Below are 17,564 nucleotides of genomic sequence, written 5' to 3' on the forward strand. Positions count from 1 at the left end.
CTCTTTTCTAGGTGAAGTTTCATTTTTGTAGCTGTTTTTGCTTATGATACACCTGCAACCTTAAATGCATTTTTCCTTTAATAAAGAGTGATACATTTTGGTGACCCTGAGATGTTTTTATTCATGATTCAGATCTCAGTAAGTGATAGAAGTATAATAATATATTATTCAACTGCAATATAGGAAAACATATTCCGCCTTTCACATCCCCATTTAATTTCCTCTTGATGGCGATAGATTTCCCTAAGTGCAGAGATCAGCTAATGTCACAGAATATTCACCCCCTTAAGCATTACAGGCTTCTGCTATGAAGTGAAAAGTCTGAATGCTTCACTAGTACTTCAACCTTTGCAACCTACCTCTATGCCTAGATTATATTTGGGCAAAATCATACAACAGTTGTAAGATAATTTTCCAGTATTTCAAAGACCATGTTAGTGATCTTTGTATTGAAGTGTAATGCCTGATAAGAGACTTAAGTCAGTTTCCTAGGCAACCATCAAATGTTGGACTAAATTTCTTCTAAGGTGTTATCCTTTTATAATTAACCACATTGAATGCATTCTGCAGCTGACATCAGTGTTCTGGGAGCCTAGACACACAAATTTAGAATCTTTCTGTTAGTACTTCCCCTTAAGATCCTTGAAAACACTTTGGAAGCAATAAATATCAGGGTATGTGTTCTTTCATAAGACTATGTGTCTGTATTCTGGGAAAAATAAAGCAGTGTTTGAATGTTACATCTTTTGGTATTTAAAACTACTGCTTGTTATGTGACTAAAGAGACATTAGATAATTGCGTATCACACTCCCAGGACATGGCATTAATTATTAAAATAATAATATATATCCAAAATAAGAGACTTAGAATTATGGGCATATGTGTCTGGGTGATAGGATTTCTGGGGAAAGTGTCTACTCATACTTTCCTAAAACAAGTAATATAACTTGGTACTCTTGTAATTGTCAAAGGGAAAAGAAAGGATATAGTAAACGTATACAAAATCTGTTTCAGTTTTACTGGGCAGTATTACACCATGACATATTTTTCTGCAGATATTGAACTGTCCATTAGTCTGTTATATAACTATATTGACATTGGCTTTGACATACAATCTTACAAGGTGTTGCAGAGTATTTTACTTTTCCTGAAAAATTAAAGGAAATGTAATTGACAGTTAAAATGACCAAATACAGATTATATTTGTATATGTACATATATGTAAATCTCAATAGGGATACACAATTTACACAGAAAAACTCCATATGTAAATCTGTTTATATGTTTAATAGTAGCTGCAAATTCATGTTACTGTGAAAAGAAACCACTAGGCAAAACTAGTTTTGGTAGATAGTTGTAGTGCCATATACTAACACATGAAAAAAATTGTGTTTTAATTTTTTACCAGGTAGCTTCAAGAAGTGTTGGAAGATCATTTAAATTAGTGTCCTCAGACTAATTTAAATGCTGTATCAAATTTGTTGTTATAATGAAGCATGCAAGTGTGGCTGCTCATGTCCTGGATGGGTGCACTCTTTACTGGCTTAAAAAATGGCTGGATGGCTGAGCCTAGAGGCTGATGGTCAGTGGACTTAAATCCAGTTGGTGACTGGTGGCAAGTGGTATTCCCCAGGACATAGCACTGGGGCTGGTTCTGTTTCATGGTTTTATCCATTATCTGGGTAAGGGAGTGGAAGGCACACTCAGTTTGAAGATCAGACCAAGCTGGACAGGTATGTTAATCTGCAGGACATTAGGAAGGTTCTAGGGAGGGATCAGAACAGGTTGGAGCAGCGGATTGAGGCCAGTGGTGTGAGGGTCAGCAAGGCGAAATGCTGGGTACTGCACTTGGGTCACAACAACGCCTGGTAGCACTACAGGAAAAGCACCTGGGTGTGCTGCATGCCATGAGGCAGAACATGAGCCAGTGTGTGTGCCCAAGTGGCCTAGAAGGCCAGTGACATCCTGGCCTGTGTCAGGAGTAGTGTGGCCAGCAGGACCAGGGCAGATTATTCCCCTGTATTCAGCACTAGTGAGGCCACACTTCAAATCCTGTACTCAGTTTTGGGCCCCCTCATTGCTAGAAGAGCATGTCCAGAGAAGGGCAGTGGAACTGATGAAGGGTCTGGAGAACAAGTCTGATAAGGAGTAGCTGTGGATTAAGTAGCCTGGAGGCTCAGAAGGCACATTGCTGTTCTCTATAGCTACCTGTAAGGAGGTTGTAGCAAGGTGGAGGTCAGTGTCTTCACCCAAAAAACAAGTGATAGGACAAGAGGAAACAGCCTCAAGTTGTGTCAGGGGAGATCTATATAGGATATGAAGAAAAATGTTTTCTTTGAAAATGTTGTCTAGCACTGTTAGTAGCCAGGGAAGAGGGTGAGTCACCATCCCTGTAGGTATTTGAAAGTCATGTAGATGTGGTGATACTGAGGACATGGTTTAATAGTGGCCTTGGCAGTTTTGGGTTAGTGGTTGGCCTTGATGATCTTAAAAGGGTTTTTCCTCACCTAAAGGGTTTCTGTGTTGCCTGATGTATTTTAAAGCAGTTATAAGGACTTGCAAACATGAATTAACTTTTTGAGTGAATTTGGATTGAAGGCAAGCTGATACAAGAATTTGGAAGTACCAGTTTGAGGAAATCAGCATTTACTAAGTGACACCCACATTGTAAGTTTTTGCTTTTTCACTTAATGATTGAATTTTTTGGGTGGAAACTCAAAATGGGAAGTTTATTCAAGCTGCAACTCTTTAATAAGTGGTTTTAATGTAGTATGAAGAAATGCTTTGAAAATGCATGAAATCCATGAAAATCAAGAACTGTATTAGCATGAGCTACCATAGATTATGTAATATGGAGAAAAATGCTGGATCTTCAGGTGTCAGGGCTTGAGTGAATTTTATTCTTATTTTTCATTTTTATTAGTTTAATTGAAATGTTGAAATTAATGGCACATTCTGCTGGTGATTCAAGATTAAAAATGCTGGTAAAACAACTAAACGTAAAACTTGGAATAACTAGGTTTGGAAGGGACCTTCAAAATTACCTGTTCCATGTCATGTCTTAAAAAATGGCCAACCTATGGTGTTAAGAGGAAACTTGAAAATTAAATCAAGTAACTCAAGAAACTGAGTTGCTCAAATAAAGTAAAGTAGGCTTTTCTATTTATTTAAAAGATGTCTTAAGGGCGCCTTGTTGCATCTAAATGCAAGTTAGGTGCTTTGTCTGATATTGCCTTTTCATTTTACAGCTTACTGACCTCACGAAAAGCTGTGTTGGATTGTTGAAGGATTTTCTTAAATAATAAAATGCTGACTCTTTCATATTTTTTTCACTTTTTGGAAAAGGCTTTTAGAGGACAGTCCATTATTTTTTTTTTTTCTCCATAATAGCTGCTTTTGTATTTTCAAATGTAACAAAATTACTAACTTCCTGCAACACCTCGGAAAATCCTTAAATTTTCTTTGGTTTTCTCTGTAGTTAATGGTCACAGCTAAAGGTCATAACTGATTTAAGCTGCAACTTTTTTCATCTTTGTGATTAGATTCTTTGAAGTTTCAGCTAAAACAAACAAACATACTCCTATTCAGGTTTTTAGTTTGGTGGGTTTTAGTTTGGTTTAGTTTTGGGGGGTTTGTTGGGTTTTGTTTTTTGGGGTTTTTTTTGTTTTTTGTTTTGGGTGGGGTTTTTTTTGTTTTTTTGGTATTTTTTCGTTTGGGTTTTTTTGTTTGGTTGATTTTTTGTGGGTTTTTTTTGTTTTGTTTTGTTTTATGTTTTGTTGTTGTTGTTTGTTTGTTTGTTTGTCCTGGCTAGCTAGTGCTGGAGTTTATTAGTAGTGGGAATTCATTTTAGCTGAAGTGATCCACGCTTGGATGATAGGCTGTAATTTAGAATACCTATCTGATTCCTGTCCATGGTCATTTCACTGTATGACACCTCAAAATGCAGTGCTTTTAACTCAGAGTAGAGAAACCCTAGCCTTCTTTGGTTTCTGCTTAATTCTAATTTTTCTGGTTCTGTAAAAAACCTAGCCTAGAGCTTAAAAAAATTTCAGAAGATGACATGAACATTTGTTCATAATCTTCTAGTTTCTTTCAGGTTTAATAAACCTGATGAAACTTTTTGGCCTTGAAGACTGTTCTCATGTTTCTGAGACTGACACCTTGATAGGCTCATGGATAGATCATATAAAAAAAACATTTGGTTTTTTCCTCTTACTGATGATGAATAGCATGTGTCATTAATCCCTCTAATGATTTTCTTAATTAGCTCCTGGATAGATCCTAAGAAGCACATTAATGTCTGAAATTGCTGTTGATTTAACTGGCCAGGACTTTATGTTGAGGAGGGGTGCACTGAGGCTCTGACAGCCTGCTTATGCTTCTTTGCTTAAAAGTGGCCCCTTGACTACACAGACCTGTGATACTGTAGCTGGCCCTGTAGGAGCCCCTGTGGAATGCTTTTCTCTCCTGTGCATCCTGTCCAGAACAGAGACTACCCTAATTGCAGAGGCAGCTCTTACAGCTCTTCAATGCTGTTGCCTGAGCTGGCAAGATTTCTGAAGAAAGAGGAAGATATTGCTACCTAGGTTTAATCTCCTTCTGTCCTCAAAGACTTCATTAACTTTAGTAACATAATTTTTTGCCAACATTGATAACATTTCCTCAGTAAAGATTATTTTTTGCTTAATGCTTTTTCTAAGTCTGCAGTAAAGGAGTATCTAAAGTTGGTTCATAGAAGTAGGTAGACCTGAGACTTAAAATGAGCACAGGTATACAAAGAGCAAGCAGGTGTAAACGGTCAAAAGAGAAGAGAAAGCAGCAATACATACTGAAAAGGTCGAGAAGGAATTCCTGTTAAAGTTTAACAGAAGGAAATTGTTTGTGCTACCTATGGCATTTTTTTTGCTGCAGGGATCATATGGTTAAACTGCTCAGGTTTTTGGAAATACATTCTGTGCCATTCTAGGCAATTTCTGTGATTTACGTTTCAATCAAGGTAGAGGAAATTAATATTTAATCTTTTAGACTATACTCTGATTCTGAAGGCTGGCTTGACCTTAAGTCATGTATCTACTGTCCCAGCTAGTGGTGATAAAATTATTTGGTGAATTTGGATAAATGAAAATTATTCAGATTTACTGAGAGGAGAGAAGGCAGGCAATATAAAAAGAAACTGATGGGGTAATAAGCTCTGCTACACAGCAGAAAGGAAAAAGGCATAAATGGCAGCTCAGATGTAAATGCACAGCATTGTCAACCAGTTAAAGGGGCTGATTGTCCCATTCAGCTCTGTACTGGGCCTGACCTCAAGTGCTGAGTGCAGTTTGGGGTACCAAACATAAAAAAAGACATTAAGTTTTTAGGGAGTGTGCAAAGGAGACCAACAAGGATGATGGTGAAGGGTCTGGAGGGGAAGCCATATAAGGAATGACTGAGGTCGCTTGGTCTGTACAGCCTGGAGAAGAGGAGATTGAGGAGACACCTCATTGCAGTCTACAAATTCCTTGTGAGGGGAAAGAAGGAGCAGACACTGATCTCTGCTCAGTGCTGAACAGTGACAGGACCTGAGGGAATGGAGTGAAGTTGAGCTAAGAGCAGTTTAGGTTGGATATCAAGAAAAGGTTCTTCACCCAGAGGGTGTTTGGGCACTGGAGCAGTAAAGTGGTTACAGCACCAGCCTGACATAGCTCAAGAGGTGTTTGGACAATGCACTCAAACCCATGGTGCAACTCCTGGTGTGTCCTGTGCAGGACCAGAAGTCAGATTCAGTGATCCTGGTGGAGCCCTTCCAACTCAGAATATTCTATGACTCTATGAAATAGCAGGTCAGTTTGAGGTAGATCTGGTAGAATTAATGTCCGCTATGGAATATTTTTGGTAACACTTTTAGGTTTTCTTCCGTAATCAAAACCTGTAAAATTGTGGTATAATGTAGAAATCTTAACAGGAAAACCTCAAGAGTGGCTGGAAATGGTAAGAAGCTTTGACAGTGTGCTAAATTGTGGCAAAAAGGCAAGTTGAATGGAATACAGTGCTTCACAAAAACTAAACTGTCCCAGTCTGGGGTTTCTCCTTTTCCCCGAGATTACCCCAGAGGGACACGAAGGGTGGTTCAAACCCTGGTTTTCTCCTGAAGCAGCCGAAGAGAGATTGCCGGAGACGTTTTTCTCTTTTTCCAAGGACTGTTTATTATTTCTTATCTCTGGGACCTTTTGCCTGGCCAGCAGCGGTCATCTCAGCCTGGCATCCATGGTGGAATCTGCCTGGTGAAGGCAGGGCTTATCTTATATAGTTAGTACTACGTATTACACGTTTACAAAATTTTACCAATACAGTACAATTTTATTGAATGGTCCAGTCCTGACCCCATCCAATCCAAGAGTGCCAACGTGTCACCCAACATGGATGACATGGAGAAGAAGAAGGAAAAGGTGTCCACCCCCCAAATTCTCCATCTTGGCCACGTGTCCCTTATCATAAACATTCAAGAAAACCTATTTATCTACGTTCTAACATTCTAATTTACACTCTACTCATCATTATTTTCTGTGTCTCCTCTCAATGTGGGCAGATTCTCCCAAGGAGCCAAATCCAGCCCCTGCAGCTCCTGGGCAGCACTCGGGGGTTTCTGAGGGGTCTGCCAGGGGCGTTTTTGCACCCCCAAAGGAGCCAGGGAAAAACCCTGGACTCCCACACTAAACAACAGTTGAAAAAGGAATCACTGTCTCCTAAATTTAGTGTCGTTTTTCTCAGAATATCAGCAGAAATGAATAACAGAAAGATGTCATATGTTATTAGGTTTCCAAAATTCATTTGAAATAATTTAAGAATCTAGGCAACAGAAGATAAAAGGTGGATAAAGTTACTATAAAACAGTAGGAATGCGTGAGTCCAGACTGCATGTGAGAAATTATATACCTCCTAACAAGTTAGGAGGCTACCACATTGAATACAGCCTTTCATGTATGGTCCTACTTCTCCCTTGTCACCCTTCTTTTAATTCTGAGATTGTTGAGTTTGCAGGCTGATGCCAGAAACAATGAAATGGTTGTATTTGCATTGCAGTATTAAGATGGACACTAATTCGATAAGGCTGGTGAGAAAGCTTGTGCATCTTAAAGGAAAAGTAGCAGCCAAAATTATGTTCACTTTTGAAACTTGATCAATAGGAAACCCAACTTCCAATGGTTTCCTATTGGAGCTTATTCTGACGAAAGATGAACAGCCACACTGAAAACCAGCAGGTGTTTGCCAGCATTTAACAGCCTAATTTCATTTGTCTTGTGCATCATGCCTTATATGGGGACTTAGAGAAACTTGAGTTTCAGGGGGAAAAAGCCAAATCTGCAGCCATTTGGTCCCTTTAACAACTCCCACAGTGTGTTGTCCCTCTGTCAGAGCTCCAGGAGTAGGAAAGGCTGGCGTGTTCAGTAGCTGCACACACTGAAATCTGTAGGCTGTGTCATAGCTTAGTTTAATTTGGTGACCTCATCTCTGTTTAGCAGCTTCTAGTAGCTGTTTTGTGGGCTTGCCTTGGTGATTTGAGCAGAGCCCTGGTATCTGCAGCTCCTTCAAATGACTCAGAGTGCTAATTAGTCACAAAGGAGCCGTGTTCTCACAGGACTGGCACTGGCTGTGTTTGTTTCTTTCTCTGTAAAGCTAGAATTGCCTTCAGCTGCCCAGCAGTCAGGTCAGTGTAGAGATGTCACTAGCAGTGTAAGGCATGGAGACAAGGTCAGTTCAGAAGTGCTGAAAATGGACATGAAAAGTACTATTGGCAAGAAAAATGTAATCAGTAGGTATATGATGAGTGGTTGGAAGTTCATGGGAGTGTTCAGCTTAGTACTCCCAAAAATAACTTCCTAAATTCTGGATTTTTTTTCTCTGTTCACAAAATGGAAGAAAAACCCCAAAACAACCCCAACCACCAAAGCAAGCAGAAACACCCCTTAAAAACCCAAACCATAAAGACAAAGTCTCACACTATCCAAACAACAGCAATCCAACCCAAACAAAAAACCCCAGACTCTTCTTTTCAAACTGTAAAATGAAAGTAGCTGTACTAATTTCTTCAAAAAAGAAAGGGTGGAGAAGTAGATGAAAACCACAAAAGCTTGATCATGGTGGCTGAAGATGTCAGTGGACTCTCCAGAACCAGTAGATTTAAATACTCAGATTAGGACACTAAGAAAGCCTTCAGATATCACAGGAGGGGAAATTCAAACTTCAGCAGTGTATTTGTCAGTAACAATCATAGTACAGAAATGGCTGCTGTTTCTAATGTGGGAACAGGTGACTCAGGAAACCTCCTCAGAGTGTATAATTCTGTTCCCTTTATTTTGCTGGTAAATCTATTGTTTAGTTATTACTATAAAATCCTTAAGTGCTGATAAAATTACTTCAGATCTGCCTTTCAAACAATAGCCAAATACAGTTATTTCTTTAGTGGGTAGAAATTATTTATCATCTATTGAGGTCAGACAGCAACTGTAAAATACTCTCAAGTGTTCAGTGATGTAGTACCAAATGTAGCAAAAAATTATTTTGGCTGTGAAGGTATATTTTCTTCTTGAAATACTTTAAACCACTGTCCTGTGAGGGATGAGATCACCAATTGCACCACCTCCATCAGTTGTGCTTCCTGAAGGAAGACAGCACACTCAATATCATCACCCCTTATTTGGGAGAAGTGATAGTGAAAGCACTGGGGGGAAGAATCTCACAAAGAGTTGGGCCCAGAGGGAGGACTGGGAACCAGTGTAGAAGCGTGTCTGCACAATATGGAGGTGCCTATGAGTTCACTGAGATATCTTTCCTAATATCATAGCATTAGTTTATCTGATGTAATTGTGAACTTCTGTCTGGAAAAGCAAGCGAAAACAATTGGCAAGTCCTTTGATTTTGATTTTTACTTATTTTTAGGGTGTGAAATCATCAGCTGTCATGCAATTTTACTTAAATATTATTTGAGGATGCTTGTTTTAACAGAGTAATTTTTAACAATGCTTTTAATGAACTAAGGCTGGGTTTCCAGAAGATACACTATATGAATAGTGATAAAATTTGATTTTCTTACAATAAACAGCAAAATCACAATGATTTTAAAATAGTCATAATATTTCTATTCCAGCTGTTTGCTACTCACCATGTCTAGCATTATTTTTTAGAAAAGCCAGACATTCTGAAGCTAACTGCAACACTTTTAAAAGATGAAATCAAAATCATTCACACAATTTTGAAGATGGGAAACTTGCTTTCTTTTTAACCTGTTAGAAGTTATTATTTTCCTCTATTTCGGCCTTATGCATTTGTTGTTAGTCTTATAAAATACTCAGAAATGCACTTGAAGCTTTAAAATGTTGTGACCTACTTAAACTCAGCTTATTTTTGAATGACATGTATATTACATCTGTTTCAGAAAATACCTTTTAACATTAGAAAATCTTCATTGGGTGTTTAATCTTTTTTACTTTCTCTTTTTTTTCCGCTCTCCTGTAGTTCTCCTGCCTTTGATAGATCGTATGGGAGATGCCAAAGACCAAGTTCGAGAGCAAGCACAGAATCTTATATTGAAATTGATGTGTGAAGCAGCACCACCCATGGTATGATTGCATAATGCAGATTCAGATGGAGGCCTCCAGTGAGCTTATGACTTTTGTATGAACTGAACTTATCACAATGTTATGATGACTGTTCATGGTATAAATGTTAAAGATACTCTTCACAAATTGACACTGATGTATTGTTCAGCTAAAGATAAAACTCTTGGCATGATGTGATTCTGTGTATTTTGCACATCATAGCTATATTCTGAGTAAATGTTTTTATGTGACAGGGCTTTGTTAATTAAACCATGTTTGACGCATCTTCTGGATTTGGACAATGGGAATAAATAAGTTTCATTAGCTCCAAATTTATTTAAAACTAGATTTGTACTTGAACATGTAGGACTGCAGGACTAGTCCTACTAGTTAATGTGCACATTTTCTAACTTAATCTGGCTTTCTAGCAGTATGACAACAGTGCTCTGTGAACTATGGACAAACTAGCTTGTCATTTTTGGTTGTGAGGAGGCTTGCTTGACTCAAGCTTCAGATCTAAGCATTATGTGGCTTCTGTGTGCTTAAACTTATATCTTGATTCCATGAGTCTGAAAAATGGAGGACTGTTTAACAAGATTATATTCTTGAAAAACAATGTTATTTGGAAGTCTGGAGACCCTGGATGTGACTAGAAACTTATTATTTGAGTTTTTAGTTCCTGAGGAAAATCTGTTTCTGAGTTCTAGTTCTAGAGGTTAATAGGGAAAAAATGGGGGTTTTTTATGTGCTGATTCCTGGCTTTGTTTATTCATAGATGGAATTTTGAGTGATTGTGTGCAGTGAGTAAGATGTGGACTTTATCCAGAGTGAGAAAATTATAGTCAGTTGTTTTATTTGCCTGATAAAACATGTTCTATAATAGCCTAGCATCCTACATGTTTATCTTCCTTTGGCTACAGATCCAATTGGGATTTAGACATCAAGGTCTAGTAATATCATCCACAAAGATGTGCCTTTATCTATTCACAGGCTGCAGTCATATTCATTGAACAAGAGACATAGCAGTATTTTTTTTGTGTCAAAGTGTCAGTATTTCATAAATTATATGTTACGGTGCCCAAGATGCTTCCAATACCTGGCATACAGACCAGAACCTCTACAACACAGCAGAGCACTTTGGAGATACCTTCATTTGAACAGTTGCTGATAAAGAAATTGATGGTAGTTGCTTTGTGCTAAGCCCTTGTCAGGAAGGTTTTACATTCTTGGTCCATCTTTGTGCAGAGCTGTTAGGCTGTACATAGAGGAGATGGAAGGAAGTTTCCATCCCCTGTGAAGATGACTCTCATGTATGTTTTCTCAGTGTCAGAAAGCATACAAGGTTTGTGGGTGTTTTGGTTTGAAAGACAGGTGTTTGTTAAAAAAGGCAGGAGCCTCCCTTGAAATGGACAGTGTAAATCCCCTCCCTTCAAATTATTAGAATTTTGAAATTTAGGGGCTCTCAGGCAAAGATATGGGAATAGGAATAATAGTTCTTTGCTAGGAAAAATTAAAATAAAAGTACAGTAATACAAAAGAGAAAAAAGAACCAAAACACTGATAGTCAGAATACAGCCTGACACCCTGTCAGTCAGTGTTGGTAGCAGTCCAATTAAATGGTGGCTGCAGTCCTTTTGGAGTGACAGATGTGTTTCTATTGAAGCAGTGGTTCTGTAGAAGGGTGCAGTTTTCCTCTGAAGGTCCAGTGATGTGGAAAGGTCTGGTTTTCCTTTGGAATTCAGTGGAAAACGGCTGCCCTAATGTTCCAAATCTTAGGTTTTTTTTGAGGTAGGAAATGCTTGGTTCCTCCCCCAGGTGGAGTATTTCACAATGGGATTAAGTAATTTTATCAGTCATGCAGTGGGACTCAATGGCCCATTAACAGAAGATACCTCCCTGGAGGAAGGATGGGTTATGGAAAAGATAAGGAACACTTCCCCACCTGGTTTTAACATCTGACCTATTAACAGAAGATATCTGCCCTAGAGATAGAGAACATTACCCTTTCTGGTTTCAACAGATGGTAATAGAATACATACTTTTGGTTGCATCCTGCTTTGCAAGCCAAGACAGTGGGTTCAAGAAGGAGCATGTGTGTGTAAGACAAGGTATGGCTTCCCTGGTAACTCCCCCACGTTGGGAGAAGCCTGGCTTTGTGGTTGTCTGCTCTCTGGAGAGCTTATGGGTCATTACAACTGTGGATGAAAAGCATCAATCATCCTCACAGCAGAGACCAAAACAGGAAAGTCTTTCATGTGCCTCCAACAGTGAAATACAGAGTTTTGGGCTCTCTGCTGCAGAGAAGCATCCCTTTTTAGAAGAGCTGAATGGATTAATTTTTTGAGGATGTGCCCTGTAAATATTTTCCTAGTCAACTCACCTTGCCTCTTCCAGCATGTTTTGAATAATATTTATTTTGTCCTGTTGTTAAATCCCTTTACTTGTTTTAGGTGGTAGGGTTTCTTTTGTTTATAAGTAAGAACTAGATGTTTATGGGTGGAAGCCATAAAATTATAGACTGTTCACTCCTTTCATGCACATTTTATACTGAGGTTGACATCAACTCTTGCTAGGCACTTCTGACAATTTAAATTTCTAAGCAGCCCTTTGAATTTTCCTGCTTAAAAAGATCAGTTCTTAAGGGATAATTCAGTGAAAGACTAAATTTCTCTTTGGTCTGTTTTGCTTTTCTCAGTAGTCTGCAGTTCCCTCTCTACCTGTATTTTTATACATATAGCAAGAAGATTTCCTCTTTCCCGTGTTTGTCCATGGCAGTGGGTTAATTGGAAGGAGATTTTCTTACATAAAATCTTGTTCTTTGTCGTTAATCTGTGCAGTTTTGGCAAGCCATATCCTGCTCGTCTAAGGTTTGTTTTCTGAATGCAATGAAGTATAAAACAAACAAAAAACCACAGATGGGACAAAATTATCAAGCAGGGCTCTAATGAGAAAATTTTATGTCTGCTCTGAAGCGTGCTACCTCGTTAATAAAGAGGATGCATATTCCCTGCTCTTTTGCTCTGTTTTTGTTGATCAACAGCTGTTTTGTGAGGGCTTCCCCACCCCCCCACCCGCCCCCCCCTCCCCCCCGAAAGCCGATTGCAATAATTAGTATGTAATACATTTTATCTGCTTTGTGGCATCATTATGGGTTGCAGTTACAGCACTCCGGGGTACAGTTGCCAGGAGGGAGGTGACTGGGCTGTAAAGTGTGCAGCTCCTGGCAGTGTGCAGCCATCCATCACTAGGCAACGCTGCCCGGATGCTGGCCGGGCTGCAATGGCAGCGCTGCAGCTTGGGTGAGCCGCAGGCTGAGCCCGTGTCTGCTCCCGGGAAGAATCCCTGAGCGCCTCTGCTCCATGTTTGCACTTCCAACGCCCTGATGCACAGCTAGAGCATGGCGAGGAGATGGAAAGGTAATGGGATAAACCCAGGAGGCTGAGAGCCAGGGCAGAAAGAGAAAAATAAGTGCGCAGGGAGGTGAAGGAAGGTTTAGAGAGCCAGGAAGCGGCACCAGGACGGAGAGGAGAACCGAAAGCAGAACAAAAATGGAAGCACGGGAATTAGAATGAGGGGCAAGAAATAATCAAAAAATGAAGAAATAGATCTAAAGCACAAGTAAGGGAGAAGTGGGACACCAGGAGTGTAGATTAGGACAAGCTAAAATGGATGTGAGGAAATTTTGGCAGGGAAACAGAATATGAAGCAAAAATAATATAGTAACTTCTATAGCTTGAGTCAGTAGTTTGTAATGTTAATGTTTGTTTTGTATTCACTAACAGTAACAATTCAGTATGTTTTAAGAGCTATTTCTCAGACAAGCAAAATACTCAGATTGCTGAAGGGCGTTTTTTAGGAATTGTTTTTGGCATAGAATTAATCTATTGTGTTTCATATTGTGCATTTCATAAGTTAATTTTATCACTTTTACCAGTGGACATGCCTTCTGTTATTTTTTTGCAACTATTATGAATGTAATTATATGAAACAGAATTACATTGTATTGTGCTCCTGGTAATTAAAGACCATTATTTCTGCTTTTATAGTACATTTGGGAACGCCTTGCTGTTGGTTTTAAACACAAGAATTACCGATCCCGAGAAGGAGTGTGTTTATGTCTTGTTGCTACCTTAAACATGTAAGCTTTTTGTTTCTATGGAGATGCAATGTTTCTATCCTTCCTCTGAATGTCATTTTTCTCTGAAAGCAATTCTTTAGGGAGTCTGGTTCGATTAAATTAATACATGGGAAAAATCAAAATAAATAGCGGAATTTCTGAAAGAAGGACTAAAGTTAGAGAGTTTTTTTATCTTACTTAAAAGTAGGTAAAAAACTACTAGGAGAGACAGAGCTTGATTGTTATCAGTTTTTATTCTATAAAGTCTAAGCCAAAAGTTCACTCTTCTGCAAATGATTTTCTTTTAATTATTTTAAGAAACTTTTTTTTTTTTTTTTTTTTTTTTTTTTGCTTTGTTTTTTTAGTTATGGTGCACAACCATTAATCCTCAGCAAATTGGTACCACACCTGTGTATAGCTTTTGGTGACTCCAACAGTCAGGTAAGGATTTCAGTACTTACTGACCCTTGAACAACTATACTTTGACAGAGCAGTGAAAGCAAAATAATTATAAACACTTAAAGAAAATCTGTTAAGAGTGCTTGTGTGCAGCAGATTATTTTCTACCATGAGAAATAGTAAACCAAATTTCTTCCTGATCAGTCCATTCACTGGAAGATGAAAGTAGAGTTGCAAAGGAGCAGTATCACAATATACTGGTCCCTTTAGTTTTGTCTTCAAAAGTTGAAACCAGTAATTTCTGGAAGTAGCTGTTTCTTACAGAGTATGTTGAAAGAAAATAAGTAAAAAAAGAAGTTATTAACACACAAAATTGCCTCCAGAAGGAGTTCTTTATATGAAACCTGCAATAGTTTGCCAGATTTACTGAAGATAACATTATGAGTAATTATTTTCCAATTGGAAGCCAAGTGGCATTTGAGATCATATCAGGACTGTCGTTATAATCATTAAAGTAAGCAAAAACATTTGCAGTGAAAATCAGGAAGTAGTTCATAATGGTGACATCTGAACTTCAGAAGATCTTCCAGTGGAAATGGTTAAAATACTTTGATTTATCTGAACTTGTTTTTGAGGGAAAAGACTATGAATACAGTGAGGGAGAAGATAACATTGGTAGGAGATGGGCTTATAGACAGGATTGGTCTTTGTGCTTAATTTCTGAATGCAGAAAAGTTATTGTCTCCTCTATGCTGCATAGCATTGTTCTGTTCTAGAGAAATTCTGTTGAGAATTTGTCCTGTTTGCTGATCATTAGTAAAGATGTAGTTCACATCTTGCTAGAGCAATTGTGTGTTTACTTTGAACCTGCTGCAAAGAACAATACTAAAATAATTTTTGCCGGTTTTTATTGTGATAGTTTAAAAATTTAAAAATTTTAAAGAGACACTCTGTCTCCTTTCTTTAACTCTTCTGTCCCCTTCCACTATCCTGTCCTATTCCCTTTCTTGTGCTGATGTCAGGCCACCTGATTCCAGTTGAAATAAATGAAGAAAATGCTGATCACTTTGGTCCACTTTTGTGAGCAGTCTTAGTCTTCCAGAAGGACCTTGCTGTGTGTAGAAAGAGATGAAAGCAGGATGAAATGTGAAGACAGTGCAGGAGCTAACTTTTGAAAGTATTGCCTGCTGTGAGCAAGTCCTAGATAAAGCCCATTTTTTCAAAAAATGCTTTTCTTATGTCAGACCCAGAAATTCCCTCTTCCCAGATTTTTTTACCATCTATGAATACTCTAACTTGAAACAAATGCCATCTTGATATAATAGTTGTGTTCCCTTTCCTTTTCTTCCTCACTGTTTCAACTGAATTAGCATACAGGGCCATAGTGGCCTGTCAGCAAATGTTGTTTTGGTTTCTGTAACCCTGAAATTGACAATTTAAACTGTGTTCACAGGTGAGAGATGCTGCCATATTAGCCATTGTAGAGGTTTATAGACATGTGGGAGAGAAAGTACGAATAGATCTTACAAAAAGAGGAATTCCTCCTGGAAGGTGAGCCAGCTGTTCTGATTCTGTAATTCTGAGCCATTTGTTTTACTGTTTGTTATCTGAACTTTAAACTCACTAAAAACTCTGTTTCAAAATCACGGTAATTTTTATTTTATATTCTAGTTAGTTTTGCATTTCAATATGATATTACTGGACTTCCTGGCTGTGTTGTGTGTTGATTAGCTTATATGAAAGAAAATTAGCCATTGTTTTGTTTCTACCGTTGACTAATCAAGAAAGCTAGATAGAGCTTGAAACTTAGTTCAAAGACTGTTTATTATACAAAATCTTTTAAGTTCCTTGTTAACTTTTAAAAGTTTGTTAACTCCTTATATATTAACATAGCACTTTACCATCACCACCTGCATTCACTTCTTAATTTTGATAAAGCTGAATATATCTACTACTTAGTGTCAGAGAGAGTATCAGATGAGTGCTTGATCAGACCCATCTAAAAAACTAAGAGCCCTAGTTTTTAATGGTTATTTGTGGGATAGCAAAATACAGCTTGATAATATATGAAAATGTGTATTCAGCTCTGTGGCTCCCCCAGCCTGAGGAGGACCTTGACCTATTAGTTCAGGGGAGAGCCACTAGATTGATTAGGATGCTAGAGCACCTCTGCTATGAAAACAGGCTGATTGTTCAGCCTGGAGAACAGAAGGCTCTTAGGAGACTTTAGAGCACCTTCCAATACCTAAAGAGGGCATACAAGAGAGCTGGAGGGGACTTGTTACAAGCACATGATAGAACCAGCAGTAAGGGCTTTAAACTGGAAGAGGATAGGTTTAGGTTTGATACTAGGAAGCAGTTCTTTACTGTGAGGGTAGGAAGACACTGGAACTCATTGCTCAGAGAAACTATGAATGCCCTGTACCTGACAGTGTTCTAGGGGGGGTTGGATGGGGCTTTGAGTAGCCTGGTCTAGTGAAAATCCCACCCCATGACAGAGGGATTTGAACTGGATGATCCAAAACCATTCTACAGCTCTATGGAAGTGTCATGGGAGAAGGGTGTTGAATTTATTGTTTTGCATCCCAGGCAGAGTTCAGCCTGTTGAGACCCTGCCTATGAGAATGAGAGGTTATACACATCCTCTTCTATTTAATGATAGTCTTGTTTTTAGACTAGTAATGGATTATATGGTTACCACAGAAGTTTAGCCCATATTATTACTACAATTAAAAAAATTAAGCTTCCTAGCAAGTAAGTGGAACATACATTCCTTGGATTAAGACAGGGCCTTGGACATCTTTTGGAACAGAGAATAGAATTGCAGGTAACAGCCTTATTGCAATCAATATTGGGTCTGACTGTAAGTTTAAGTACAGTACTCATCGTTCACAATTCCATGTGATACAAGCTGAGTACATCTTGGGATCCAACTAGGATTAAACACCATACGTGCTTTGTATCCTCAGGACAATCAACAGCTTCTAATTTAGTTGCAGTAGGTGCCAAGTTGTTTATACTGTCTGAATCAGCTGAATACAAAATTCCTCCTGATCTGAAAGCAAGCATGGTTGTATAATTTGCATTTGCATAAAGACACAAGACTCTACTTGGTATGTGTTAAATGGGTTGTTGCCACTAAATTTCCAACAGTTTTGCCCCTGTCAGTCAGGACTAGTGTTAAATAGTACACGAGCTTAGTGTCAGTGCTATGTCCTCTGCAATAGGTTGGGATAAAAGGGGGGAAGTTATGATTTGCTTCAGTTAAACATGAGACTGGCACTCTGTACCGTCCATCCCTGACAGAAAGTAGAGTTATTGTAGTCCCTTCTTACTCCTTCATACAACAAAGAAGCCATTTGACAAAGCTCAGGAAAGACAGATTAGCTCTGTGGTAGCTCAGACTGTTGTTCCTTCAGAGGCAGACCTAATTTAAGACATTTCTTCCCCTGTGCCTGTCAGAGGT

The 17,564-nt window shown here is 38.6% G+C and overlaps 1 protein-coding gene across 24 annotated transcripts in view; it reads left to right on the top strand.

Moving 5' to 3' along the window:
• The window catches only part of CLASP2 (cytoplasmic linker associated protein 2), a 151,963-nt gene that overhangs the window by 15,254 nt on the left and 119,145 nt on the right, over positions 1-17,564 (top strand). For 19 of the 24 annotated variants that reach the window (XM_079300172.1, XM_079300199.1, XM_079300183.1 and 16 more), the window contains exons 3-6: positions 9,500-9,603; positions 13,629-13,720; positions 14,065-14,140; positions 15,552-15,649. In XM_079300172.1, coding sequence (XP_079156298.1) covers positions 9,500-9,603; positions 13,629-13,720; positions 14,065-14,140; positions 15,552-15,649 — 370 coding nt within the window. Of the gene's footprint in view, positions 1-9,499; positions 9,604-12,763; positions 12,999-13,628; positions 13,721-14,064; positions 14,141-15,551; positions 15,650-17,564 lie in introns of those variants that run through there. The other 5 variants (XM_079300184.1, XM_079300188.1, XM_079300189.1 and 2 more) reach the window with 3 other exon arrangements.

This window comes from Erithacus rubecula (genome assembly GCF_903797595.1).
Source record: "Erithacus rubecula genome assembly, chromosome: 3".
Lineage (NCBI taxonomy): Eukaryota > Metazoa > Chordata > Aves > Passeriformes > Muscicapidae > Erithacus > Erithacus rubecula.